The following is a 12,669-nucleotide window of genomic DNA, read 5'->3' as shown; positions in this document are numbered from 1 at the left end:
AGGTCATTCATGGGTACGGTACCATAGTGGTTATGTTGCTGTACTGGTAATTCAGAGGCCAGGACTAATAATCCAGAAACGTGAGTTCAAATCCCACCACTGCAATTGTAGAATTTAAATTCAGTTCATTAAATAAATCTGGAATAAAAACCAATGGTGACCATGAAGCTACCAGATTGTTGTTAAAAACCCACCTGGTTCACTCATGCCCTTTAGGGAAGGAAATCTGCCGCCCTTACCCAGTCTGGCCTATATGTGACTCCAGACCCACAGCAATGTGGTTAACTCTTAATGCCCCTCTGAAATGGCCACTAGCACCATAGCCTTCTCATGGGCAATTAGGGATGGGCACTACATGCTGGCCTTGTCAGCAATGCCCACATCCCGAGAACAAATAAAAAAAATAATCGGAGTGACTGCTGCCATCAAACTGCATTCTGCGCATAAGTATCAGGTTCCAAATATGAAAAAGCCACAACTAGCAGAGGAGCTGATAGCGATAAGTACACTCAGCGAGAGTACAATAAAACTCTCTCAATCTGACCTACTCTTTCTCAATGATCCTTTTCCCAGCCGATTAAATCTTAGCATCCTGCACCTATCTGCATTCTGTTCACCAGCCACCTGTTCAAACCATGACAGTCTGAGAAGCCGATAGCGATAAGCACACTTCGCGAGAGTACAACCTCTCACAAGCTGATAACATCCTGATATCAGCTTCAAGTCACATTACAGACCTCACAATAACTGAAATTTCCACTCCCTCAACTTTCTCTCTCCCCAATCTGTGGGAGGTCCGACGAGGACAAACAAAAAAAAAACCCACTGGAATTGCGCACGCCCAATTACTTTATGTTGTTGGCAGCAATCGCGTCCAAAAATACATTCCTATCCACTCTAAGTAGGCCCTGTGCATTGCTGGGACAAACAAAACCAGCAGTTTGGTAGCTCTGGTCCAACATCATGTGGATTCTGAATCCAGGTGCAGTATAACTGGAACCCCATAATATGCATGACATTTTCTGTCCCACGCATATTGGCACAAACCATGCAGACACAATGAAAAATAAAGTACCCTATTCTTCCCAGTTCCTTTGGTCTCCTTGAACACTAAATGCCCTACAACCGAGACTGATGACAATCAAGCTGCACGCAACATCTTTCTTAATCATGCCAATGATAACACACCTCTGTTTCTAAACCCTTCACACACAGTATCTATTTGAGAATAAAACTTTTAAAAGGTTTACACGTCCGTACTGCTAAAGTAGCGGAAAACGATGAGGTAACAATGAACACTGTGCAAGATTGTTGAAATTCTGCCAGACTTGTTCATAAATGAATCAGGATGGAAATGTTACATTGGGTTAGCCGCTAAGTGGATGATACAGGATGCTGAGGGGACCCTCCCAATTCCTTCGCTTCATGCAATGACGTCTGGTCTTTGCTCGATACATATCCGCTCCATAACTAAGACCACCTCCGTAATATCGCCCATCTCCGCCACTGCCTCAGCTCATCTGCTGCTGAAACCCTCGTCCATGCCTTTGTTACCTCTAGACTTGACTATTCCAATGCACTCCTAGCCGACCTCCCATCTTCCACCCTCCGTAAACCTAAGATCATCCAAGACTCGGCTGCCCCGTGTCCTAACTCGCATCAAGTCCCGCTTACCCATCACCCCTGTGCTCGCTGACCTACATTGGCTTCCGGTTAAGTAACGTCTTAATTTTAAAATTCTCATCCTTGTTTTCAAATCCTCCGTGACCTCACCCTTCCCTATCTCTGTAATCTCCTCCAGCCCCCCCACCCAAGATATCTGCGCTCCTCTAATTCTGACCTCTTGCATATCCCCGATTTTAATCACTCAACCATTGGTAGCCATGCCTTCTGTTGCCTAGGGCCCGAGTTCTGGAATTCCCTCCCTAAACCTATCCGCCTCTACTCTCTTTCCTCCTTTAAGACGCTCCTTAAAACCTACTTCTTTGACCAAGCTTTTGGTCTTATAATACTCCTGTGAAGTGCCTTGGGACGTTTATTATGTTAAAGGCACTATATAAATATAAGTTATTGTTGTTGATACCTGTACACAGCTAATGCTAGGGATTCAGGGAAGGGGATGAGGGGGAGGGGGGGCGGGTGCAGTTCAACCTTCTCCCTTTATAACCCTCCCTCTCCCACACCTGCCCCCTCCCCAAGCATCATGCAATTTATGATGATCTTGGGACAGAAAGCACGCTACTGTGGATTACCAAATATATCCGATGCACCAAATTGCCACTGTACCGGTTAATGGAAAATAATGCACACAGAATTGTTTCTTTTCTATAACCATTACTTTCAGCATTAAAAAGTTAATTTTGTAGGGCCTTGCTGGAAACATAGGAACAGGAGAAGGCCATGCAGCCCTTCTAGCCTGCTGCACCATTCAATGAGATCATGGCTGATCTTCCACCCACCCTAGGTTCTGGCCTGCAGTCTGATGAACAATTTAGCTCTAAACTCACTCAGTGATTCCTTAACCCCAGTATTGGACATCATGGTCCTTAAAGGGACACGGCATAACATAGCAGCAGTTTGCATTACAGGGCATAGCTCTCCCGATCCTAATGAGACTTTATTTAATCTAACTTACCGTGAGCAATGCCATAGTAGGTCCATCAATTTTATGCAATATTGTTACACAATTTTGTTTCTGTACTTAGGCATCAATGTCTGCAGGCATGAACACCATATTCAAATGTACTCTGTGCCACTGATGTACAATGGTGTTCATACTACGTTATTGCAAAATCATGTACCGCATTCTGTCTGAATCGAACACAAAAATCACGACCCCAAGCGCTTTATAGCCAATGAAGTACTTCTGGAGTGTTGTCACTGCTGCAATGTAGGAAACGCAGCAGCCAAATTGTGATGTTAGTTGAGGGATAAATATTGGCCAGGACACTGGGGAGAACTCCCCTGCTCCTGTGACATGGGATCTTTTACATCCACCTGAGAGGGCTGATGGGGCCTCGGTTTAGCGTCTCATCCGAAAGACAATTGTGGGTTACAGGTTTATCACTGATACCAGTAGCAATTTGAGGAGATGAATTAAGAGCATCACATGAGCAGAGTATTAGAGTTCGCTCTTTCTTTTTTAATTATTAGCAAAACACTAAATACAACACTGGATCACAGCTTACGGTGCTTCATAAACTCAACAGTTCCTATGTTTATCTGTTACTTCTACAAACTCTTAAATTAGCAACTCAGGTAGCAATTTGAGTTACTGAACAGTCATTCAAACACTGATTTTCAAAATTAGCGGCCAAGGAATTGTGAAAGTTGGCAGTAATTATTGATGAAATCTGATAGCAGAAACGGAGCCAAACACAAGCAAAATCTCACCCAACCACAGCGCTATATTGCACAGTGGCAATGCATAGACTGTGGAAACCAACAATCACCAACATTACTGTACAAATTACAGAGGTTTAGTCAAACAGTTTGTATAACTACTATATAGTAATCCTTTTAGCATATATAAAAATAGTAATTATGCAGGATAACTGTTTTGTGAACCTAAATATTTTAATCGCTTTCAGTTAATCAGATCATATCATCCTTTGTAAGCTTTTAAAAAAAGTAACATACCATAGGATTACATCGGATATACGGCACAGAAACAGGCCATTCGGCCCAACCAGTCCATGCCGGCGTTTATGCTCCACTCGAGCCTCCTCCCATGTTTCCTCATCTAAATCTATCAGCATAACCCTCTATTCCCTTCTCCCTCATATGCATGTCTAGCCTCTCCTTAAATACATCAATACTATTCGCTTCAACCACTCCCTGTGCTAGGGAGCTCCACATTCGCACCACTCTTTGGATAAAGAAGTTTCTTCTGAATTCCCTATTGGATTTCTTGGTGACGATCTTATATTGATGGCCTCTAGTTATGCTCTTCCCCACAAGTGGAAACATTCTCTCTGTATCTACTCTATCAAAACCTTTCATAATTTTAAAGACCTTTATTAGGTCACCCCGAGCCTTCTTTTTTCAAGAGAAGAGAGTCAGCCTGTTCATCCTTTCCTGATATGTATACCCTCGCATTTTTGGTATCATCCTTGTAAATCTTCCCTGCACCCTATCCTTTTTATAATATGGCGACCAGAACTGTAAGCATACTCCAAGGTGGTGTAACCAAGGTTCGATACAGGTTTAGCATAACTTCCCCAGATAGCATCGAACGTCTATATTTAAAGAGAAATGCCACACTTTCTTACTGATGAGAAACAATAACAACTTGTATATATAGAGTCTTTAATGTCATAAAACATTGTCCCGAGGCACTTCACTGGAGCGTTATCAGACAAAATCACTGAAAGTTAACATGCAGGTACAGCAAGCAATTAAGAGAGCAAATGACATGTTGGCCTTTATTATAAGAGGATTTGATTACAAGAGGATTTGAGTACAAGAGTCTTACTGCAATTATATAGGGCCATGGTGAGACCACACCTAGAGTATCGTGCACAGTTTTGGTCTCCTTACCTAAGCAAGGATATACATTCCATAGAAGGAGTGTAATAAAAGTTCACCAGACTGATTCCTGAGATGAAGGGGGTTGTCCTATGAGGAGAGATTGAGTAGACTAGGCCTATATTCTTTAGAGTTTAGAAGAATGAGCGGTAATCTAATTGAAATATACACAATTCTTACAGGGCTTGACTGGGTAAATGCAGGTAGGATGTTTCCCCTGGCTGGGGAGTCTAGACCCAGGGGTCAGTCTCAGAATAAGGGGTCGGCCATTTAGGACTGAGATGAGGAGAAATTTCTTCACTCAGAGGGTTATAAACCTTTGGAATTCTCCACCCCAGAGGACTGTGGAGGCCCAGTCGTTGAGTATATTCAAGACAGAGATCGCTAGATTTTTGGATATTAAGGGAATCGAGGGATAAGAAACTGTCTATCTCTGTCTTAAATTTATTCAATGTCCCAGCTTCCACAGCTCTTTGAGGCAGCGAATTCCACAGATTTACAACCCTCTGAGAGAAGATTACCTCTCATTCTTCTGATTTCCAATGTGTATAGAGCCAAGCTAATCTCATAAGTCAACCCCTCATCCCCAGAATCAACCTAGTGAACCTTCTCTGAACTGCCTCCAAAGCAAGTATATCCTTTCGTAAATATGGAAACCAAAACAGTTCGCAGTATTCCAGGTGTGGTCTCACCAATACCCTGTATTACTGTAGCAAGACTTCCCTGCTGTTGTACCTTTCTTTCGTGGGTTTACATAAAGATTAGTGGGTTTACATAAAGACCAGCTGCACAATGTATTGGTAAATTAAAGGAAAGGACTTACATTTATATAGCACCTATCATGACCTCTGGATTGCTTTACTGCCAATGAAGCACTTTTGAATTGTAGTCACTGTTGTAATGTATGAAATGTGGCAGCCAAATTATGCACAGCAAGCTCCCACAAACATCAATGAGATAATGACCAGATAATCTGTTTTTTTAAAGTGACGTCACTTGCGGTAATAAATGTTAGCCAGGACACCTTTTCTTTTACACTAACCTGAGAGGACAGATGGAGCCTCTGTTGAACATCTCATCTGAGAGACGGCACTTCTGGCAGTACAGCACTCCCCAAGTATTGCATTGAAGTGTCAGCCTGGTTTATGCGCTCAAATCTCTGGAGTAGGGATTGAATCTATGACCTTTTGACTCACAAGACGAGAGCTACAAGGTTGACGCCTACAGATAAATACTGGAGAGTTACGTTACTCTCTCAAGACCCAGGCTGCAGTAGAAAAGCAACTATAAAGAGAGGAGTAACATATATCTTAGTCGTTAAGTATTCAAAAACACACAACTACAATATTAACTGTAGGAGAGGAGGGCCAAAAGCTAAGAAAATTGGTTCTTCTGCCTCTAATCCTGTATCCCAACAATAGAAAGGATACATTAATCATAGGCAGTCCCTCAAAACGAGGATGGCTTGCTGTCACGCCAAAAAAAAGGATGAGTTCACAGGTGTTTCGAATGAAGAACCCGAACTACATCCTGAAGGGTGGAAGATGGCTGTGCGTGGATTTTTTTAAAGTGTGGTGGCCGTTGCACACCAGCCACCACACGGGCTTGACAGAGCTAGGTCTTGGTCCAGTGGCAAGGATTACCCAAGACAACTGGAGACCTGTTCTGCTGCACGGACCTAGTGCGCACACTAATCGCAGTGTGGGCTGGCCCGTGCTGTCCTTGGGTCCCTGGTCCTGAACTCACGCCTCCCCCTGCGCCCCGGTTACATTAAAATGAATGAATGAATGTAACAATTGCTTCTCACAGCACTGGATGTTAACTGAGCCCATGTTAATAGTGTACCACACCCAGAATGCTGGATCACCAAGTATTTCTAGTCTTGCAAGGGCCATTTAATCCACCGTGCAAAATTAACCAGACTCAACAATGAAAAGGTCCCGCAGCAAACACTTAGTTCTAGCTCTCTACCTGTTCAGACACTCCTCCCACTCGTCCGAGTCCACTCCTTGGAAGCTGAATAATTGGTGCTTCATCTAAAGGACAAATGAGTCAGACTTTAATTTCTATCACAACAGCCATTAAACACAGGCAGTTGTAATGCTTCAATTGTTTTTGAGAAACTTAGGTGAAGTACCAAGGCTCAGAACACCAATGTTCCCTCTAAGCTTGGTGTCCTTATTTAAGGAGAGACATACTTGCATTGGAGGCAGTTCAGAGAAGGTTCACTAGGTTGATTTCTGAGATGAAGGGGTTGCCTTATGAGGAAAGATTGAACAGGTTGGGCCTATACTCAGTGGAGTTTAGCAGAATGAGAGGTGATCTTATAGAAACGTATACGATTCTGAGGGGGACTGACAGGGTAGATGCAGAGATGATGTTTCCCCTTGGGGGGGGGGGGGGGGAATCTAGAACTAGGGGGCATTGTTTCAGAATAAGGGGTCGCCCATTTAAGACGGAGGAGGAGGAGGAGGAATTTCTTCTCTCAGAGGGTCATGAATCTTTGGAATTCTCTACCTCAGAGAGCTGTGGAAGCTGAGTCATTGAATATATTCAAGGCTGAGATAGACAGAGTTTAGAATAGGGGAAGTCAAGGGTTATGGGGAACAGGCAGGAAAGTGGAGTTGAGGCCAAGATCAGATCAGCCATGATCTTATTGCATGGCAGAGCAGGCTCGAGGAGCCATATGGCCTACTCCTGCTCCTAATTCTTATGTAATCCTGGCTGAAATCGCCCCATCCCTCGCCCAAAAACACTAAGGCTAAATGTAGTGCCCACCTGCCCTTGCGTGGTTGAGACCGGCAAAAGTAAAGCCGGAAATTAAATCTTGGACACTAACGGCTTCAATAACTCTTGGACACCAACACCCCTCTTGCCCTTCACTTCCCTTTGATCCCATTCCTATTGAATGGTGGAGCAGACTCGAGAGACCAAATAGCCTAATCCTGCTCCTATTTCTTATGTTCTTATAAACTGCGCACATGCGAGGCCGTGCAGTAATCTGCAAGGTACCGCACAGGCCGTTCACAAATGTTTCCATTGGAAATACCGTGCAGGCACAGAAATTTAAAGGGATCGCGCATTGAAATAAACAGGCTGCACAGAACAAAGCGCAGCTTAGAGGGAACATTGCAAACCACCACCAAAGCTTGAAAAGAGGAGGAGATAAATCAAGTATTGATTGGATGACACCAAGCTTGCATTTTTTTAAAACCTGTAGGTAGTAAAAGAAAGTGAAAACTCGGGCAGTACAGTAAGCCTTGAATCCAACACCGTGACGAGGAAGAACATGTAGGATGGCATATTTAGGACTTAGAAAAGAGCAAAATTCAAAGCAGCAATAATCACAGCTGTATTGATAAAGTAGAAAAAGATTGCTCCTTAACATATAATTTGCAAAAACAAATTCAAAACAGTCAAAGAATTAGGGGTCGGCCATTTAGGACTGAGATGAGGAGAAATTTCTTCATTCAGAGGGTGGTGAATCTTTGGAATTCTCCACCCCAGAGGACTGTGGAGGCCCAGTCGTTGAGTATATTCAAGACAGAGATCAATAGATTTTTGAATATTAAGGGAATCGAGGGGTATGGGGATAGTGCAGGAAAGTGGAGTTGAGGTAGAAGATCAGCCATGATCTCATTGAATGGCGGAGCAGGCTCAAGGGGCCGAATGACCAACTCTTGCTCCTATTTCTTATATTCTTATTAAATGATCACTTCCTTACAGATGGGAAGGCCATTCAGCCCATCTTAGATTATCCATGCAGAATAAATCTACACTCCTCCCCTTCCCTTCCACACCCACAGCATCCAATCGTTTCCTGAATAACTACAGGGCTTTTGCCTCCATTACCCTACCTGGAAGTTCAATCCAAGTACTCTTCACTCTTTGTGAAGAACCTCTTGACAAAGGATCACAAGAACAGGAGTTGGCCATTCAGCCTCTCAAACCTGTTGCACCATTCAGCTTCATTTGTCTGCCTTTGCTCCATATCACTTGATGCCCATACCTAACAAAAATCTGTCGATCTTAAGTCTTGGAAATTACAATTATCCCAGTATACACAGTTTTTCGGGGGACACAGTTCCAGATTTTCAATACCCTGTGTGTGTGAAAAAGTGCTTTCTGATTTCATTCCAAAATGGCCTAGCTTTAATTTTAAAGATTATGTCCCCTTGTTCTGGATTCCCCACCAGAGCAAATAGTTTCTCTGTAAAGACCTTATCGAATCGCAATCATTTAACTCCTCAATCACTCCTCAACCTTCTAAACTCAAGGGAATACATGTAACCTGTTATAATGCATTTGCTTCATGGGTTCTTTGCTTAAGAATCCATAGCAACACATTGCTATTAAGAACTAGTTGATGGATTAACAAAGGTTTGACAATTAAACTACACATTACCAGTTCATCCACTAGGCTCACAACTGCATACCTCATCGTGGTTGACTTAGACCCAACTGACTGGGGTTTTATTGAGTCTTGTGAACATCATGTTACTGGCTAAGACACTCACAATGCAACAGCTCTAAAACTCTTTGTTTTAAAAGGTTGTTGATGGATTAACGGCAATGTGTGTGCAAAACCATGAGCGGCCTCTAAACCTGTGAGCATATTCACAGGTGCATACATTACACCTGTCCTAATAATTTATCCCTTTAAGCTCTGGTATAATTCTGGTGAATCTGTGCTATACCGCCCTCCAAGGACAATATATCTTTCCTGCGGTACGGTACCCAAAATGGAGCACAGTACTCCAGATGGGATCTGACCGAGGCTCTGTACAACTGAAGATCACTCCCTCTCTTGTGAATTCCAAACCTCTTGAGATAAAGGCCAATATTCCATTAGCCTTTTTGATTACTCTGTCTCTGTACATTAGCTTTTAGCAATTTGTGCGCAAGGACACCTATATCCCTCTGCTCCCTCACAGCTCCTAGTCCCTCGCCATTAAGAAATTATTCCATTTGTCTTTTTCAGATCCAAAGTGGATAACCTCACACTTACCCCACATTGAACGTCAACTGCCAGAGTTTTGCCCACTCACTTAGTTAATCTACGTCTTTTTGTAACTTTCTCCTCCCATCTACACTAGTTACTGTGCCTCCTAACAGTGTCATCTGCAAACTTGGATATACAACTCTCTATTCCTTCATCCCAAGTCATTTATATGATGAAAATCTGAGGTCTCAGTACAGATCTCTGGGGAACATCACTTGTCACATACCACCATAAGAGACAAACTCTTTATCCCTACTCTCGGTCTCCTACCTCCCAACCAATTACCAATATATGTCACAAGGTTACCTCAAATTCCATGTGTTCTCATGTTTGCTAATAACCTCTTGTGGGGAACCTTATCAAATTTCTTCTGGAAGTCTACTGAGACAACATCCATAGTTACTCCCCTATCCACCATGAGTGACCTCCTCAAAATATACAACTAGATTAAACTTCACCACTCTTCACAAATCCATGCTCTCTTTGATCAACTGATACTTGGTCCAAGTGCTCAGTAACTCGGTCTCTGATGAAAGATTCCAGTAACTTCCCCACAATTACTGTAAAATTTACAGGCTTGCAGTTACCTAGTTTCTTTTCCTCACTTTTCTTAAATAATAAGAGTGCCATTTGCAATCTTCCAATCTTAATTGTGAATTCAGAGCACTTCAGATCTGCAATTTCCTCACTTATTGCCTTTAATACCCTGGACGGAAACCTGGAGGTTCGTCTATCTTAAGTCCTGTTATTTTTTCCATTACAATTTTTATAAAACTTATATTAAATCCATTAATTTGCTTCCCTTGACTTATTTTTAGGTTCCTTGTATGGCTGGTACTTCCTCCACTGTGAAGGTAATAGCCTTTGAACCTGTGCTCCTTGTCCTGCTGTTGCAGTCAGAGCTCTGGACTTATCTTTACTACACAGTTTACTATCTTATGTACTCTGAGGTTCTCTCTTAGTTACCTCATTTCAAGGCTAGTTCCCCCCAGTCTTTCCTCACACCTCACTGCAATGCCTCCAGGGCTTGAATGTCTCCCTTGTGTGTCGGTGACCAAACTGGACACAATATTCAAAGTGTAGTCTATGTTAACATATTTCTCATTGTACTCCACTGATTTGGTTATATAGTTCAGAATTCTATCTGCTTGATTGCCTGCTGGATACACAGTGCACAGTGAGTAACATATCATATTAAAATAAAATACACCACTAACCCTCAGAGGTTCTACATCAATGAAGTAAAACGTACTTAAGGTGAAAACTACACTTAACATATACGCTGCAGCAACTTAACAAGGCAACATAGAACGTGACTGTAATAAGAACATAAGAACACAAGAAATAGGAGCTGGAGTAGGCCATACGGCCCCTCGAGTCTGCTCCGCATTTAATAAGATCATGGCTGATCTGATCATGGACTCAGCTCCACTTCCCCGCCCGCTCCCCATAACCCCTTATCGGTTAAGAAACTGTATATTTCGGTCTTAAATTTATTCAATGTCCCAGCTTCCACAGCTCTCTGAGGCAGCGAATTCCACAGATTACCAACCCTCTTTGACAGAAGAAATTTCTCCTCATCTCTGTTTTAAATGGGAGGCCCCTTATTCTAAGATCATGCCCTCAAGTTCTAGTCTCCCCCATCAGTGGAAACATCCTCTCTGCATTCACCTTGTCAAGCCCCCTCATAATCTTATACGTTTTGATAAGATCACCTCTCATTCTTCTGAATTCCAATGAGTAGAGGCCCAACCTACTCAACCTTTCCTCATAAGTCAACCCCCTCATCCCCGGAATCAACCTAGTGAACCTTCTCTGAACTGCTCCCAAAGCAAGTATATCCTTTCGTAAATACGGAAACCAAAACTGCACGCAGTATTCCAGGTGTGTCCTCACTAATACCTTATATAGCTGTAGCAAGACTTCCCTGCTTTTGTACTCCATCCCCTTTGCAATAAAGGCCAAGGTACCATTGGCCTTCCTGATCACTTGCTGTACCTGCATACTATCCTTTTATGTTTCGTGCACAAATACCCCCACGTCCTGCTGTTCTGCGGCACTTTGCAATCTTTCTCCATTTAAATAATAACTTGCTCTTTGATTTTTTCTGCCAAAGTGCATGACCTCACACTTTCCAACATTACGCACCTGTGTGTTTGCTCACAGGTTGGTAGAGCTGTTGAGATGTGAGTGGCTTAGCCAGTCAAGTGATGTTCACAAGACTCAATAAAACCCCAGTCAGTTGGGTTCGGGGGATCCACGATGAGGCAGGTGGTTGTGAGCCTGCTGGATGAAACTCTTTTTGGCTAATTATTAGTCCAAGCCTTTGGATTACAAGTCTCGTGACATAACCACTATGCTACCGTGATGAAAAAATTCTTTTGAGTTTACCTGCGAAAACATAAAACATGTATCCGTGCCACCCGACCTGGATGACACACACAAGACATTTACAAGGCCCTTTTTTTTGGGGGTTTTTTTTTGGGCACTAAAATCAAATTTTCCCTTTTTTCCAGTGCCCCCTATAAAAGGAGAGGGGGACACTAAAAGCACCGGCAATTAAAACAAATTAAACTTAAAAAACGTAAAATCAAATTAAAATTTGGTTGCCGGGCGTGATGATGCACTCCAGTCCCTCCGGTGCCCACCTCTCGCGGAAGGCCGCGAGCGTACCGGTGGACACCGCGTGCTCCATCTCCAAGGACACCCTGGACCGGATGTAAGAGCGGAAGAGAGGCAGGCAGTCAGGTTGAACGACCCCCTCGACCGCCCGCTGCCTGGACCGGCTGATGGCACCCTTGGCCGTGCCCAGGAGCAGTCCTACGAGGAGGCCCTCGGACCTACCCGCTCCCCTCCGCACAGGGTGCCCAAAGATCAGGAGAGTGGGACTGAAGTGCAGCCAGAATTTCAGGAGCAGCCCCTTCAAATAGTGGAACAGGGGCTGCAACCTTGTGCATTCAATAAAAACATGGAACACGGACTCCTCCAGACCGCAGAAATTGCAGGCGGCCTGGGAGTCCGTGAACCGGCTTAAAAATTTATTGCACGGCACTGCTCCGTGCACCACCCTCCAGGCCAAGTCCCCGATGAATAGTGGGAGGACCCCTGCGTAGAGTGCCCTCCATCGGGGACCCCCGCCT

At 43.5% G+C, this 12,669-nt stretch overlaps 1 protein-coding gene across 5 annotated transcripts in view; it reads right to left on the bottom strand.

Moving 5' to 3' along the window:
• Positions 1 to 12,669, bottom strand: part of LOC139233633 (phosphatidylinositol 5-phosphate 4-kinase type-2 beta-like) — a 139,446-nt gene that overhangs the window by 110,437 nt on the left and 16,340 nt on the right. Inside the window, exon 2 of one of the 5 annotated variants that reach the window (XM_070864039.1) lies at positions 6,499 to 6,563. The exons of the other annotated variants lie outside the window; for them this stretch is intronic. Coding sequence (XP_070720140.1) covers positions 6,499 to 6,563 — 65 coding nt within the window. The remainder of the gene's footprint in view (positions 1 to 6,498; positions 6,564 to 12,669) is intronic. 5 annotated transcript variants of the gene reach the window in all.

The sequence above is a fragment of the Pristiophorus japonicus genome, chromosome 21 (genome assembly GCF_044704955.1).
Source record: "Pristiophorus japonicus isolate sPriJap1 chromosome 21, sPriJap1.hap1, whole genome shotgun sequence".
NCBI classification, from domain to species: Eukaryota; Metazoa; Chordata; class Chondrichthyes; family Pristiophoridae; genus Pristiophorus; species Pristiophorus japonicus.
This window is presented reverse-complemented; position numbering and strand designations above follow the sequence as displayed.